Source organism: Protopterus annectens, chromosome 5.part0, assembly GCF_019279795.1.
Source record: "Protopterus annectens isolate FY-2018-M chromosome 5.part0, PAN1.0, whole genome shotgun sequence".
Classification (NCBI taxonomy): Eukaryota; Metazoa; Chordata; order Ceratodontiformes; family Protopteridae; genus Protopterus; species Protopterus annectens.
Genome location: NC_056735.1, coordinates 1342288396 through 1342305849, shown reverse-complemented (window position 1 = coordinate 1342305849; position 17454 = coordinate 1342288396). Strand labels below are relative to the sequence as shown.

At 40.8% G+C, this 17454-nt stretch overlaps 1 protein-coding gene across 2 annotated transcripts in view; it reads left to right on the top strand.

Moving 5' to 3' along the window:
- Window positions 1-17454, top strand: part of GDPD5 (glycerophosphodiester phosphodiesterase domain containing 5) — a 1733766-nt gene that overhangs the window by 1358574 nt on the left and 357738 nt on the right. For both annotated transcript variants that reach the window (XM_044071140.1, XM_044071141.1), the window contains one exon: window positions 4068-4213. In XM_044071140.1, the coding sequence (XP_043927075.1) occupies window positions 4068-4213 (146 nt within the window). The remainder of the gene's footprint in view (window positions 1-4067; window positions 4214-17454) is intronic.

Below are 17454 nucleotides of genomic sequence, written 5' to 3'. Positions count from 1 at the left end.
GCTCCTACTCCTGCTTGGGATCTCAATTTTGTGTTGGAAAAACTTACTCTACAACCTTTTGAGCCTGGCTACTGCTGAATTGAAATACTTGTCATGGAAGACTGCTTTTCTGTTGGCTATTACTTCTGCAAGAAGGGTGTCTGAGTTGCAGGCCCTTATGGCAGTAGAGCCCTTTTTGATTTTCCATAAGGATAGGGTATCATTACGTACTAATCCTTCCTTTATGCCTAAAGTGGTTTCTAGTGTGGCTTTAAACCAAACTATTCATTTGCCTACTTTTTATGCAGATCCCCAAAATAAAGGGGAGAAGATTTTGCACACTTTAGATGTACACAGGCAATTGCGTTATTATTTAAGCAGGACTAAGGATTTTAGGCAGTCTCAGCAGTTGTTTGTTTCTTTTGCTTTGAGTTCGCAGGGCAAGCTTGTGTCAAAGCAAACTATTTCTAGGTGGATTGGGTTTTGCATTGCATTTTGTTATTCCCATCATGGCAAGGAGATTCCAGCTGGGATTAGGCCTCATTCCACTAGGGCTACTGCCACTTCTACAGCATTTCTAAGGGGGGTGGCAACTAAGGATATTTTGGAGGCAGCTACTTGGAGTTCAGTGCATACTTTCTCTAAGCATTATCACCTTCCTCTCTACTCTAAGTCTAGGGCTGGTTTTGCCACAGCTATTTTGCAAGGCATGTTGTCAGCTCCTGCTTCTTTATGATTTGCCAGCCTCCCTTACCTCTGCTTTGGGATTCTACCCAATAGTTAGGACTGCAGCAATGTGGAATGAAGAACATAGTACAGTTTTGTACCTACCATAAATGTAGATGTTCGAGGATCCACATTGCTGCAGTCCAACTCCCTCCTTCCCCTCTGTGTTTAGGGGTGGTTGTGTAGGTGAGGTTATATGCTGATACTTTTGTATATATTGTACATATTTTTTGTGCAGGTATATTGGGCCTTGTCTTTTTAGGGTCTTCTGACATCTGGGGCAAGAAAAGACTGAGGATATGACGTCGGTCATGCGCATTAGTACCCTGACGTACTGACGTCAGTCTAATGCGCCCTGACCGGCGTCAATATACTTTGGTATTCGGGCCGACTGGACAGCGGACTACCCAATAGTTAGGACTGCAGCAATGTGGATCCTCGAACATCTACATTTATGGTAGGTACAAAACTGTACTTTTTATCTTGCTTCATCTGACGATGTTATATAAGCAGGGTGTGCATGTGTGCATGTATGCGGACAAACTAGATCTGGGGGACTGGTAGTGGTGCATCCTGGGATATGGTAAGCTCAGCCAGTAAGAGACTTCGCTCTTTGGCATAAGCGTGCGAGCCGAGGATCGGCTCCGAACCCATCATTCAGAATGTAGGCGAGATGGAGCCCAAACATCTGAAGTTATGGTGAGTACATAACTAAAAGTTCATATTTACAAACATTATACTTCACATATATTACTATATATCATGTAACCTAAGCACCGTTACATAAATTATTAAATTCCTGCCCCTTTTTTTTTTTAAACAAGAAACATCTGTATTAAACTGTCACTTCAGTATAGGCTGTCATCCATTTATATAAATTAAATCAAACCACACTGACACAATCCTAGTTGCAAGCATCTTTCATCACAAACCATGCTGACGCACTCCCAGTTGCAAACATTATACATCACTTATCTACCAAATCATTTTCAGTCAAATGTTACATAGCTCATTTAAATCCTGCCTTCTTTTAAACCTCATTCCTTCCCTGTATGTATTGTTCCTACAATTCCCATTTTTCCTATGTAGTTTGCTCCTACCCTTTTCTAAAGATCTCAGTTGCAGTTGTTTTATCTCTGTTACTATATTCACAACTTCTAGTATAGTTGGTTTAGATTATGATTGCCATTTTCTAGTAATTGCTTTTTGGCAACTACTATAACTATACACAACAAGGCTTTACCATGTCTAGGCAATTCCGATTCTGTATCATAGCTTAGAAAAATCATTTCCCTCGTCACATCAATCTGCCCACCCAGCACCTCCAACAGTGCATACCGAAGGGGTTCCTTAAAGTCTGCCAACTCACCGCACTCCCAAAAACTATGTTCCCAATTTCCTCTTTCTTTGGGTATAAAAATAACTATGTAAACATATCCAAGCAAAAATCCGAAATCATCTAGATTTTGTTGCATATTTGGGAGACATACATATATTCTCCTATTGTTTCTTTGTGAATTTCTTATCCAGTCTCTTTCCAGTCCTTTCTAACCTCCTCTGATTAATTCTTATAGCTGTCATGCAATATTTTCTCATTATTCCTTTTGTAATGACAGCTTTTGTTCTAGATTACACTAAAAACGTCTGGCAAATGACAAGCCTTTCTTTGGCTTATGATAGTATTTTAATTTCTCTGTGGTAGTATATAAAATGTCTTTCTCCTCCTCCTCGAGGTTAACATGGTTAAATACTTTTATGGCTTCCTGTCTTGTTATACATGTTACAAATATTGCACATTATGCCTTTTCTGATTTCTCTGCAGTTTTACTCAGAGATAATTCTCAAACTTGTAGATACATAAATGCCAGTTTTCTTACAGATATTTAACAATGCGAGAGGCATTGGTGGTGAAATTAGATTCAGTGTTTAAATGAAGGAGTACTTCAGTGGTTCAACTGAAGCAAAATGCAAACAATATTAGGAAGGGTAATTGAGACTTATAACGGCAAAATGTGGAAAAGTAACATTTAATGACAAAATGTGAAAACCTAATCCTTATGGTTGGAATACCATTTTCTTTGCACTGTCAATAGTTTAATGTACTTTCCTGATATTATGTAATATTAATTTATAGAAACTGCCATGAGTAATGAGGCAGGAAGGCAAAAATTATGCCCACAGCTTGAGATCTTTACTTAATTTGCAGCTACAATCATTTAAGGCAGTACTCTACAAATGATGCCTACAGACACTGGGGAGTGTCAGAAAACAACTCCTTAATTAGAAGAAAAAAACAAGCACCTCCAAAGCTGTTGCTTCAAGGATAAAATAGCCTCAAAAAAGAAATGCCTTCAGATTAAGTTCTTTACTAACAGACAAATTTTATTTTTTTAACACCTTCACCAGCAGAATGTGTTAAGCCTCTATCCCCCAATCTGTACTGAATGTGTTAATATTATGCCTAGCTTAACTTCATTTTTATAAATGACCTATTTATTCTGAACTGTGTACAGATCTATACACTTTAAGAAAGATTCCAGGTTTTTACTAGGCTTCCTATCAATTTCTTTCTTTTTTATGTTCTGTGTATTTTGTTTTTAATTTCTTGAACTTTTTAAATTGCATCCCAACTCTTGCATCTGATAAAATGTTCCTGGAATGATATGCAGTGTTGAGGTGTCTCACCAGTAGTCTGTAAAGGAATGCTACTTTCACCCCCAACATGGCGATGATCTTCCTTCCTTCCAAGATCTTCTCAGTTTTAGTCTTTAGTCGTTACGGCTCTCCCTTCAGTTATAGATAGTCACAATAGACTTGTAAAGTGCAGCTCCGCTAAGATTGTTACATTTCTGCTTGCATCCCCATTGCTTCCATTTTTATCACCATGATACTACTTTTAAGTCCAGCATATGTGACTCTAAGGTACTTGGCATAGTCTCCACAGCCTGTGATATTTCAGAGTTCAGAAGTGCTTGTAGTGACTTTCCAAATAACAAAGGTCTTTGGCCAATATTCAGTTTTCCGGAATCCCACACCCATGATTCCAAAAAGACTTCTATCTGTGTAATCAGCTTGCTCCTGTTTAAGTCTGCTTTATAGACTGGCCTTACTTGGGTGTAAGTAATTCACACTGAGAACAGGTCTTTTGGAATCTGGGCACACTTATACCAGAAGCAATTCTTTTTTATGGACTTTGCATTTCAGTAGGCAGTTTGATCACACAACCTACTTCCATAATTGCAGAGTTTGCATTATAGCAAAGTAATGATATATGAAAATGTGTAAATGAAAACTAGTATATTATGCATTTTTAAGAGGTAGATATTTTTTAACCTGTTACTTTTTTTTTTTTTTTTTTTAAGCATTTCAGGTAGTTTTATGCATCGCATACCTGTCTGTTGTACTAGCACTTTATCTAGTTCCTCTTACTATCTCATCTCCTTGTATAATGTTGAAGAAAGATCTTGGTTCAAGACCAGCAATCTTTGGGCACAGAGGAGCTCCAATGGTAAGGGTCTTTCACTTTATTTATTTTCAGACGTGTGTGTGTGTGTGTGTGTGTATATATATATATATATATATATATATATATATATATATATCTTTGTAGACTTTAACAATGGATGAGCATACCGTCTTTCTTTCATATAATACTATGCAGCTAATAACGTAGTTAGAGCAAGTCTGTTTTTTTGGGATTTACATATTAATGGGGAGTATTTGCTAAAATGGGTTATAACCAGAAATATATTGGCATATGTAGAATATGATTTTTAGGTTTCACAAGATTGCCTCATTTTTTGTTGCAGCCTTTTTAGAGAACACTTTCTGTGGTATGAGTTTTGATTGTGATTTGGATTGTTCATTCCTGAGAACAAAGTGATAATGTTGGAAGAGATTAATAGGTGCATGTCCATGTCACGTGATTTTAGGCATCTAGAACAGTGATGAGTAAGACGGACTGTGTTGGTGATGAGCAATTCAGTATCATTGTTTAGTAAAAGAACAGGTAAGTATTATTAGTACCTTAAGACATTCCTTTAAATAAGTAGTAGTTTATGAAACATTTTAAATTTATTCCTGCTAAGTACGTATTACAGATCTGGTATGACTCCAGAGCAGCACTGTTTGTTAATGGGGTAGTTGGACTGGTGCAGAGACCCTCTTCAGCCACGGCTGAGCCAAGAGGCAAGGACAGTAGTAGAAAATACATAAATTTGCAGAAATAAATTGATAATTATGGTTCAGATACAGTAGTATGTACATTTAAAGTATAAAGGCAACAGAAGAAGTACATAGTGAACAAAAATCAGTGTACCTACATTTATCAGTGGAGCATTATTTCTAATAAGATTGTAGGTTAAGGTAAGGGGTTTAATGAATTGCTAGATGAACTAACTGTTGAAAGGCAATAGAGCAAGAAACAGAGTTCTTGTATTAGTTGCTTAAAAAAGGAGATCTTATATTTGCTATATAGCAAAGGTGGTGAGAGAGGGTTGATGGCAAAGGTTCACTGTGGAAGATAATGAAGTGTCTCAAGTGACTGGATTTGATTGTAAGGTATAGGCTGAGAAAGGTTAATAGGTATGTGTTAACTGTAGAAGTTAGAAAATGGGGTTGGCAATAGGTCTTCAGCCTACCTTTGTAAGGAGGGGAGTTAATGCAAGGAGTGTTGAGCTGTAGGAGTAATAGCATGGAACATTAGCCCACATTTCTGAAACAACTGCATTTATACATTTTAAGTGAATTAGTCACTTCCTTCTGAATGTTGAGACATTTTTTGTGACCTAAGGATGGCATTTGAGCATATTCCAGGGTTCTGCAATAATCTTGGAGAGAGAGAGAGAGAGAGAGAGAGATTTTTTAGCTATACATTTTGTGAAGGGGTGTGCACTAATCAGAGGGCATTATCTTGTAGTTGGTAGGAAAGAATATGCAGTATCTCTGCAAATGCACTGTATCTTAGCAGCCAGGAAGACAGCATACTTTGAAGGGAAACTTGAAAGTGAGTGATTTAAGAAGTGTAGACCTAGCTGTGGGTGGTAATCAGGTTACCTTTTGTAAAGAAATATGCTAGTACTCCTAGCATAAAATTGCATTATAAGTGAATGTATTTTAGTAATAGCTATTTGTAGTATGTATGTGTTACATGAGTATTTGAGTACTGTTCTGGATGTAGAGAGTACTGTTAACTTTGGCATAAGCATATTCATTCACCTTGCATTTCTAGCTTTGAACATTAATAAGTGTTTAAATGTTATTCACTATATGATCTACATGAGTAGAGAAAGAGAGGCACTAATCTAAATTTATACCGCAGTGTTTTTAAATAGCTTCAGCAGCAGAGGGCAGTCTAAACAGTCTGTTATGTTCGAGGATTGGTTTTCAGTCATTTTTGTTTTTGTTCTTCCATGGATCACTGTTATAGCATTACTACCAGGTGGAAAATCCCACCAAGGATAGAAATGCATCCAGCCAGCATACCAAACCTTGGGTGCTGCCTTCTCTTGCTGTATGTGTAATGTATGTCCTCATCCCAGAGGAGGCAAGTGTTACAAAAGGGATGTATGGGCACAAACTATCTTAGAACTTTCTTGCTGCTAGCATGGATACTGAACTGTTACTTCAGTGTTGGTTTACGAGACATATGATTCATGCCTCTTCCTTAGCTGTTGGGCAGATAAGCATCTCGACTGGGAACCTTTCCTCTTCTTTCTTCTTTGTTAGCAAACATTTTTTGTGTCATTGAAGAGTGGAAAATGTGACTGTCGGAGGCAAATTCCTCACAAAGACCATCATATAAAGTTTTTTTTTTTTCCCTTAGGTGATGAATGCAACTGTAATTGACTCTTATATCTGTCAGTCTTTTATTCCTAAGGCCCTACATAGCTGAATGTTGTCTTTAAAGATTAACCTTGTGAATCAAAAGCTAAAGGAGCTCATGCAAGGTAAAATGACCTCCGATCTTCATCTGCCAATGTCCCATCGATGCCCATTTTGAAGTCTAAGAAACCAAAGATCAAGCCTTCTACTGTCCAACTTCTGCTCTGCAGTCAGACCTAGATATCTCCATTGTGTCTCTTGATGAGTCCTTGGAGTATCCAGTTTCTGAAGCTGCTTCCCTGTATCACAAGCCTGTCAAATGCTTAGATGTTACAGCCATCTTGCATGACCGTCACTTCTGAGCAATTTTCCTCTTCTCACAAGAAGGGGGGGGGGGGGGACTTTGGCTTTCTTATTTTGATGGGACCTGAGGGCATATTTCAGATTGTAATTAGGGAAATGTTCCCACTTTCTTGATCAAGGTACATCAAGGAAAAAACATGTTTTGTACAGGCAGACTTCTTAAGAAGCAGCAGAAATTTAAACATACTGTTTTCCAACAGATGTCAAAGAATCTCCCAAAAGGAATGGCAGGATATTGCACAGGGGCTTTTCAAAGTCATTTCATTGAAGCCTCCTTCACTTTTTGCTGCTGCTGCAGCTTTCACTTCCTGTCCTCTTCTCAAATTCTGAAGGGAGGTTTTTGGAGAAGAGGAGGATTCTGAATCTGATGGGGAGGATTCCATGGCTTATTCCCAAATCCACTCCCCAGTGGTTTATGCTTCTGATGATAGTGGCACCCTGTCTCCTGATTTTAATCCAGAGTCTCAGCCACCTGCCCCAAAGAAACCTGAAAGATTTTACATGGTTCCAGACATCTTGTACAAGAACCCCAAGTCAGATACAGCTGTTATCCCCACTTCCACTGAAAAATGATAAAACTGCTTCCTTCATGTAGTGTTTTGCCCGGGTTCAGGCACCTAGGCAGCGAGACAGTTCCCTGTGGTACATTTGACTGGGGACACATGACTGAAGTGACATTCAGCTGCAGAGAAATATGGCTGTTTGCAAATTCCCTTTGGGCGAAGAGAAGCATACGCTGCCATGCTCACAGCTTTAATAACCAACTGAATGGTGACAGAAGAAGTAATGTACAGTACATACTTGTGTACCTACAATATGTAAAAGTGTGCTACAGCACGGAGGAAATCCTGCAGGGTACTGTAGTCACATTTATGTTCCAGTATATGTTTTAGTTAATGTTCTCTAGACACTGTGAAGGGTGCAGTGGTCCACACACTCCAATTATAAAGGCTCTGCCCAGTATGCACTGCATTTTTACTGCCACTGACGTGCCCTCTGGCCAGCCTGCTGCTGATGCCTGCCATATTACCCTGCTGTCTCATGTTCCCTTGGGAACCATTGACATTGTTTTCCCCCTGTGCATTTGGCTGCTGAAGTTGTGAGCATGGCAACGTATGCTTCTCTTTGTCCACAAGGAATTTGCAAACAGCCATATTTCTCTGCAGCTGAATATCACTTCAGCCATGTGTCCCCAGTCAAATGTACCACAGGGAAATGTCTCGCTGCCTAGGCGCCTGAACCCATTTTGCCCACAAGGATGGATAGATAGAGCTGTTAATTTCAAGTCCCATATGATCAGGTATCTTTTGTCTATTTTGGGAAATTTGAGCAATTTTCTCTCAGATTTGGAGAGCTGACATTAACTCTTTTGCTGTGCCTCTTCTTACCCCTGTTTCAAGTAGCTAGGCTCATAGGTTCATAGGTTCATACTAGGCTATCTGCCCTAGGGCATTTATAAGCCTAGCCAGAGTGTGTGTGGCTTTCACCACCCCTTAGGATGAGAATACTATACCCATTAGTTTGCTGTGCCTCTGTCCAGCAGTGATACAGAGATGATTCCCGGGGTAAACCTACGATCTCCCATCCACTCGTCAAGATTTCTCTTGAACAGAGTCAGTGAGGGGCTCTGCCTCACATGGACTGGGATTCTGTTCCATAGTGTAGGGAGTCTCTGGGTGATGAATCTGTCCCTCCAGCACGTCCTATTTATATCCGTGTTGAGGTTTAAGTCTCTTGCTCTCGTGGCTCTGGTGGATTTAGATTTTTTGAGGTGGAGCATGTCCATTAATTCTGGGTTGGACATGGCCTTGTATGTCAGGCACAGATCACCTCTGAGCAGACGGACATTCTACTAAATGCAGTTATGATTTTACTAATGTGTCTTCTAGAGTAGCTGCTACTGGGTTTATTCTCCATAGATTTTCATGGCTTACTTTTACCTGACTATGTCAAAGTTAAGCTTCTGCTGGACACTGATAGCTCAAACTGATAGAGGTAGACTGTTACCTCTGTTTCATATAATCTCATTTCAGCTAGTTCACAGTGCAACATGCAGAGTGTTAAACTGAATTGTGTATTGCTTTTTTCTGCATTTTCCTTGTTTAAACCAAAAGTCAATTGTTTGCACTTCTAATTTGGTCTGGGACCTTGGTCTTGTAGTATCCCTCACAACAGTGGAAGAATTGTAATTCTCTGCAGGATCTGAGCCTCATTTGTTTAATCTCTAATGCTTTTTACTGTTTGTGTTTTACTTGGTCTAGAGGCATTAATCTTGTAGTATAACTCACAGTAGTGAAATAATTGTAAATTACTGTAGGATCTGAGCCTCATTTATTACATTTGTACTGCATTTTTTTGTGTTTGCATTGTACTTGGACTGCGAACAGTAGTCTTGCAGTATCACTCCCAATAGTGAGAGCATTGTGAATTGCTACAGGATCTGAACCTAATTTGTTACAGTTCTTCTGCATTTTTTGCTGTTTGCATTTTACTAGGTCTGGGAACCTTAGTCCTGTAGTATCGCTCACAATAGTAAGACAGCTGTGAACTGATGAAGGAGCAGAGTCTTCTATGCACATTTATATGGCATTTTTACTGTTTACTGATTGGATTCGTCTCTAACTCACAAAGACCGTCATATAAAGTTTTTTTTTCCTTAGGTGATGAATGCAACTGTAAGGGACTCTTATATCTGTCAGTCTTTTATTCCTAAGGCTCTACACAGCTGAATATTGTCTTTAAAGATTAATCTTGTGAATCAAAAGCTAAAGGAGCTCATGCAAGGTAAAATGACCTCCGATCTTCATCTGCCAATGTCCCATTGATGCCCGTTTTGAAGTCTAAGAAACCAAAGATCAAGCCTTCTACTGTCCAACTTCTGCTCTGCAGTCAGACCTAGATATCTACATTGTGTCTCTTGATGAGTCCTTGGAGTATCCAGTTTCTGAAGCTGCTTCCCTGTATCACAAGCCTGTCAAATGCCTAGATATTACAGCCATCTTGCATGACCGTCACTTCTGAGCAATTTTCCTCTTCTCACAAGAAGGGGGGAACTTTGGCTTTCTTATTTTGATCAGATGTCAAAGAATCTCCCAAAAGGAATGGCAGGATATTGCACAGGGGCTTTTCAAAGTCATTTCATTGAAGCCTCCTTCACTTTTTGCTGCTGCTGCAGCTTTCACTTCCTGTCCTCTTCTCAAATTTTGAAGGAGGTTTTTGGAGAAGAGGAGGATTCTGAATCTGATGGGGATGATTCCATGGCTTCTTCTTCCCAAATTCACTCCCCAGTGGTTTATACTTCTGATGATAGTGGCACCCTGTCTCCTGATTCTTCTTTTAATCCAGAGTCTCAGCCACCTGCCCCAAAGGAACCTGAAAGATTTGACATGGTTCCAGACATCTTGTACAAGAACCCCAAGTCAGATACAGCTGTTATCCCCACTTCCACTGAAAAATGATAAAACTGCTTCCTTCATGTAGTGTTTTGCCCGGGTTCAGGCACCTAGGCAGCGAGACAGTTCCCTGTGGTACATTTGACTGGGGACACATGACTGAAGTGACATTCAGCTGCAGAGAAATATGGCTGTTTGCAAATTCCCTTTGGGCGAAGAGAAGCATACACTGCCATGCTCACAGCTTTAATAACCAACTGAATGGTGGCAGAAGAAGTAATGTACAGTACATACTTGTGTACCTACAATATGTAAAAGTGTGCTACAGCACGGAGGAAATCCTGCAGGGTACTGTAGTCACATTTATGTTCCAGTATATGTTTTAGTTAATGTTCTCTAGATACTGTGAAGGGTGCAGTGGTCCACACACTCCAATTATAAAGGCTCTGCCCAGTATGCACTGCATTTTTACTGCCACTGACGTGCCCTCTGGCCAGCCTGCTGCTGATGCCTGCCATATTACCCTGCTGTCTCATGTTCCCTTGGGAACCATTGACATTGTTTTCCCCCTGTGCATTTGGCTGCTGAAGTTGTGAGCATGGCAGCGTATGCTTCTCTTTGTCCACAAGGAATTTGCAAACAGCCATATTTCTCTGCAGCTGAATGTCACTTCAGCCATGTGTCCCCAGTCAAATGTACCACAGGGAAATGTCTCGCTGCCTAGGCGCCTGAACCCATTTTGCCCACAAGGATGGATAGATAGAGCTGTTAATTTCAAGTCCCATATGATCAGGTATCTTTTGTCTATTTTGGGAAATTTGAGCAATTTTCTCTCAGATTTGGAGAGCTGACATTAACTCTTTTGCTGTGCCTCTTCTTACCCCTGTTTCAAGTAGCTAGGCTCATAGGTTCATAGGTTCATACTAGGCTATCTGCCCTAGGGCATTTATAAGCCTAGCCAGAGTGTGTGTGGCTTTCACCACCCCTTAGGATGAGAATACTATACCCATTAGTTTGCTGTGCCTCTGTCCAGCAGTGATACAGAGATGATTCCCGGGGTAAACCTACGATCTCCCATCCACTCGTCAAGATTTCTCTTGAACAGAGTCAGTGAGGGGCTCTGCCTCACATGGACTGGGATTCTGTTCCATAGTGTAGGGAGTCTCTGGGTGATGAATCTGTCCCTCCAGCACGTCCTATTTATATCCGTGTTGAGGTTTGTCTCTTGCTCTCGTGGCTCTGGTGGATTTGGATTTTTTGAGGTGGAGGATGTCCATTGATTCTGGGTTGGACATGGCCTTGTATGTCAGGCACAGATCACCTCTGAGCAGACGGACATTCTACTAAATGCAGTTATGATTTTACTAATGCGTCTTCTAGAGTAGCTGCTACTGGGTTTATTCTCCATAGATTTTCATGGCTTACTTTTACCTGACTATGTCAAAGTTAAGCTTCTGCTGGACACTGATAGCTCAAACTGATAAGGAATTCCCTTTAGACTCTTACCTCTGTTTCATATAATCTCATTTCAGCTAGTTCACAGTGCAACATGCAGAGTGTTAAACTGAATTGTGTATTGCTTTTTTCTGCATTTTCCTTGTTTAAACCAAAAGTCAGTTGTTTGCACTTCTAATTTGGTCTGGGACCTTAGTCTTGTAGTATCCCTCACAACAGTGGAAGAATTGTAATTCTCTGCAGGATCTGAGCCTCATTTGTTTAATCTCTAATGCTTTTTACTGTTTGTGTTTTACTTGGTCTAGAGGCATTAATCTTGTAGTAGAACTCACAGTAGTGAAAGAATTGTAAATTACTGTAGGATCTGAGCCTCATTTATTACATTTGTACTGCATTTTTTTGTGTTTGCATTTTACTTGGACTGCGAACAGTAGTCTTGCAGTATCACTCCCAATAGTGAGAGCATTGTGAATTGCTGCAGGATCTGAACCTAATTTGTTACAGTTATTCTGCATTTTTTGCTGTTTGCATTTTACTAGGTCTGGGAACCTTAGTCCTGTAGTATCGCTCACAATAGTAAGACAGTTGTGAATTGATGTAGAAGCTGTGTCTTCTATGTACATTTATATGGCATTTTTACTGTTTACTGATTGGATTCATCTCTAACTCATGTCCTATAACCTGTGCTGAGCTGTGCAGCAGTGGTTTGTTGTGCCTTGTATAGAAGCAGGGACATAATTGTAACTTTTCAAAAACTTCCTCTGCTATTTTCTCAAGTATCTAACTGATTGTGGAGTAGCCAGTTTGCCCTACTGAGAAGCATTACCTCAAGACTACTGTTTTAGATCAATCCTAGACCTTACCTCCCAGCCCAATAACTCTTAACCCCGACTTTAAACTCATGTGCTCAGGCTTTTAAATGCATTCTACCCAAAACTCAAAGGCCTCCAATATGCTGCCCTCAACAACTTCCCAAACGATCTACAAAGACAATACTACCCAGTACACATACAACCACATCTCACAATGTCTCTACCTCTAAGCCCTTAAGGCAAACTGCCACACACCCCAATATATTGGTCGTTGGACATTCTTTTGTAAGACACAGTGATGCCCCCCTACCAGGCTGAGTAAGGAGGCAGTCACGATTAATTGCTTATTAGGGCAGAGATCCCACAAATTACACATGCACTCAGGACATTGAACGACAAGTACAAGTATGACTCTGTCACAGTCCAGGTGGATGTTAATGACCTGAGATGTACCTCCCCAGACTATATGAAGAGATGCATGATAGAGCTTTAGATTGTGCCCAGGCAGGTATATGCCTAGCATTGGGCAGCATTCTACCTTCTCCAAGGATAAAACCACAGTATAAACAGAAGATGATTGACTTTGTCGTAGTTGCTGGTGTCATTCTAAGGGGGTTCAATATTTGTCATTTTGGGAGAGCATGATTGACAAAGGCCACACTGCTTTGCCAGGGATGCTCTGTGCCTAGGTATTGAGATATTGGCCAAAACATTATCTGCCACCTTTAGTGCCTTTTTTTAAGCAATGGCATTCTGAGAAATCTTCTGACATAGTAAATTCTATGCAAGATAAACTAAAGGTATTACTGCTTAATACTGGAAGTCTCAACATGAAGCTCCACTCCCTGGAAAACACTGCTTATCCTGGAGAGTGTTGACAACTGTGCAGTTACTGGACATGGTGTAAAGCTATGGAAGACAATCTGATAGTTTAAGGCTGTAATACCTTCTGCACATTTAGACTAGCTACTGCACAAGAAGGGACAAATGGTGGAGGTGTATCAGTCTACATAAAAAGTAAGCACACTTCAATAGTAGTGAAACAATATGACATGCTTGAGCTACTCCATGTTCAACTAACTTTATTTAAAGTCTAGTACCATATTCTTGATGGCTATCATTTCCCGTCTGTGACCCAGAGTAACCATACCACATACTTCAATGTGCTGGAGTCACTCACAGTTCAGCCCAGCACCAAATTTATGGGTGATTTTTAACTATCGCACTATAAACTGGGATACATACATGACAACTAACATGCAGGCTCAAAGATTCCTGGGTTTTGTCAGTGCAAACACTCTGAAACAGCTAGTCTGCATTCTTACTACAGTTGTAAATATCCTGGATCTGCTACTCACAAATGTGAAGGAACATTGCAGTCCCCCTTGTGTAATGTCATCACTGATCAGATCATATCACATAGTAGTAACCCCTGAAATAAATATGAAGGCTGAAATCCCAGAAAACCCCAGAACTTTTAAGAACATTTCCAAGGCTAACTACCTTCTGTTAAATGAAGACATAGCTAGCTAAAATAGGTAAATTTCAAGGCCCCCCCCCCAAAACTCTGAGAAGATGCTGGCCTATGCGGAAGTGTTTATGGAAACCCTTTACAAACATGTAAATAACTGCTAGAAGCAACAGTACCACAAACAAAATACACTTGGGACAAACTCCAAAAAATCAGCCTCTTGGGGACCCCTCCCCCAGTATAAATTACTTGTAAACCAAAAGAAAGAAAATACTGCCTAGAAGTAGGAAGGGTTATGCCCAAAAGAAAACAAAAAACTCCACCATCAGTCTCATCAATCAGCTCTGGAAGCTAAAGTCCACCAAAGTCAGCTTCAAGGAAAAACAGCCTACCAGGCTATGGATAACTACAAGGCATTTTTCAGTTATGTAAGCACCCTTAGAGTAACCATCAGTGTGCTGAAAAAATAGTCAGTGGAATCTTCCTGTACTGAACTGGGAGAATATAGCAGATTTGCTGGCTGATTAAATTTAGCTCCAATTTCACCCCCTACACATCCAATCTTCCCCCAAAGGAAATACGTTCTACAATTTCTCTCCAGCTGTCACTTAAGAATAGGTTTTCACTGCACTCTCCAGGGCTAAAAACATTATATCAGTGGGTGCTGATAATATACCAGGATGCATCCTAAATAGCTGAAAATATGACCTGCCATACCCACTAAAATGTCTAGTCAACCACAGCCTCCAGACAGGTTTAGCCCTAGGGAACAGAGGCCTGCAACTGTCATCTCTCTACACAAAGTTGGACCATCAATAGACCCAGTGAACTACAGAGCCATAATTTTAGCTATTCTTGTATGCACGGCTAAGGAAAGAATTATTGTAGACCTAATAAAAACATAGGAAATCTTCAAACAGTGGACCCATCCCAATTCAGTTTCATCAGGGGCAGGTCATGCCTACTAAACTTGGTGGACTTCTTCGAGAATGTCACTAGACCCATGGACGAGGGAAAAAAAACAGTACATACTGCATACCTTGACCTGACAAAGGCATTTGTCACAATACCTCATTCTTGTATTATAGGCAAACTCTGAAATTTAGGCATAAATCCTTATGTCACCAGATGGGATAGGCAAATGGCTCACAGATGGGATGCATGAAGATAGGGTGGTGGAATCTATCCCACTAAGGGGCCTGTTACTAGTGGCATCCAGCAAGGTTGTGCACTGTGATCTTTCCTATTTGAAATGTACTCTTCTGAAGTCATGGCAAATATAAGTACCTTTAGCTGACCAAATTTGCTGACAAACTGTAAGCTGGGTGCTATCACTGAATCCCCCATAGTAGTAGATATCTTCTGGAAAGTCTGACATAGATAAATAACTGATGGTGGAGCCACCACTGATCCCAGGAACTATCGACCTATTAGCCTGACGAGCCTGGTCTGCAAGACCATGGAACGTATCATCATGGAACTCATAAACAACGACATTGGTAACCTCCAAACTCTGGATCCCACCCAGTTCTGGTTTATGAAAGGCAGATCATGCATCCTGAACATGATCGACTTCTTTGAGGCAGTCACCAAAGCCGTGGATGAGCGTAAGGTGGTTCACACAGCCTATCCTGACCTCGCCAAGGCTTTTGACACCATCACCCTTTCTGGAATTATAGCTAAATTCACTAAAGTAGGTATAAATCCCTATGTCACAAGATGGGTTGCCAACTGGCTTACTGACAGAATGCACACTGTAAAAGTTGCAGACTCCAAATCTGACTTCAAGGCAGTGACAAGTGGAGTGCCATAGGGTTCCGTCCTGGGACCTCTCCTGTTTGGTATCTATTTCTCTGAAGTACAGGCTAACACAGAAGGCCTCTGGCTGACTAAGTTCACAGATGACTGCAAACTAGGAGCCATAGTCAAGTCCCCAAATGATGTGAACATCCTACAGAAGGGCCTCACTGAGACAGATGCCTGGTGTCAGAGCCATGGCCTCAAGCTCAATGCTAAAAAGTGCAGTGTCATCCACTTTGGTAAAAACTCTGTACCCATGAACTACCACATAGGCAGCAATCTACTTAACACCAAAGGCGTGATAAGAGACATTGAGACCCAGGTGGACAGTAGTCTCTCCTTTGATAGACACATCGCCACAGTAGTCAGGAAGTCCTTCTACATGGCACACCTCATCATAAACGGGTTCTCATCCAGGAAAAAAAGAGGTCATAGTTCCCCTCTACTTGTCACTCATTTGACCCATTATAGAGTACAACGCCCCTTTTGGAATGTACCTCACAAGACATCTGCAGCAGCTGGAAAGGCCACAGAAGTACCTCACAAAGAGGATTACTGGTCTCAAACAAATGCCCTACACTGACCGCTTCAAAAAACTCCAGCTTTACTCCATAGAATATCGCCTTCTCCGAGGTGATCTCTGCCTGACATATAAAGCTATGTCAAACCCAGAGCTGGTGGACATGCTACACCTAAAGAAATCCGAATCCCTCCAAGCTACATGCTCTAGGGATCTAAACCTTGTCACCACAATACACAGGACACGCTGGAGGGATAGAGTCCTGTCCCATAGACTTCCTATACTCTGGAACAAGCTACCCATCTATGTCAAAGTTCTTCATTAGCACTCTTCAAGAAAAATCTTGATTAGTGGATGGGGAAATAGGAAATACACCCCAGGGATCACTTCTGTGTCTCTGCTAGACAGTGGCACAGGAAAATAACTTTCTTGGGTGGCGTAAGCTATGGTTCCTTGCTGGCTAGGCATACGTAGGCCCTTGGGCCGATAGCCTAGTACCTACCTATGAGCCTATGCCAGAACCATGGCCTAAAACTCAATGCAAAAAATGCATAATCATACCCTTTGTGAAGAGGACCATCCCTGGAAATTACAGCACTGATAACTCTCCAAGAGTAGACTCTGTCATAAGGGACTTGGGAACTCAGATTGGCAGTAACCTGAACTTTGATCACCATGTGAACATGGTAATGACAATGTCCTTCTCTGTGGTGCAACTTTGAAGTAAAGGCAAGGCATTCTGATCTAAGGAAATCATAGTCCTTCTATACTCAGCCCTCATTAGAGTAGTAATCGAGTACAGTGCACCCTTCAGCATGTACCGGACCAGGCATTTGCAACAGCTGGAATGGCCACAGAGTTTCCTTACTAAAAAATGCAGGGTGTAAATAATATGTCATGTGCAGACTACCCCAAAGCTCTGTCCATGTACTCTGTCAACTACAAACTACTGAGGGGCGATCTATGCCTAACATACAAGGCATTCTCCAATTCAGCCCTGATGGATTTGCTACACATTCGCAAAACAAACGGCACTTGAATTACTTGATCTAAGGATCTAAACCTCATCATCAAAATATGTTTGGAGGGGACAGATATGTGACTCAGGGATTA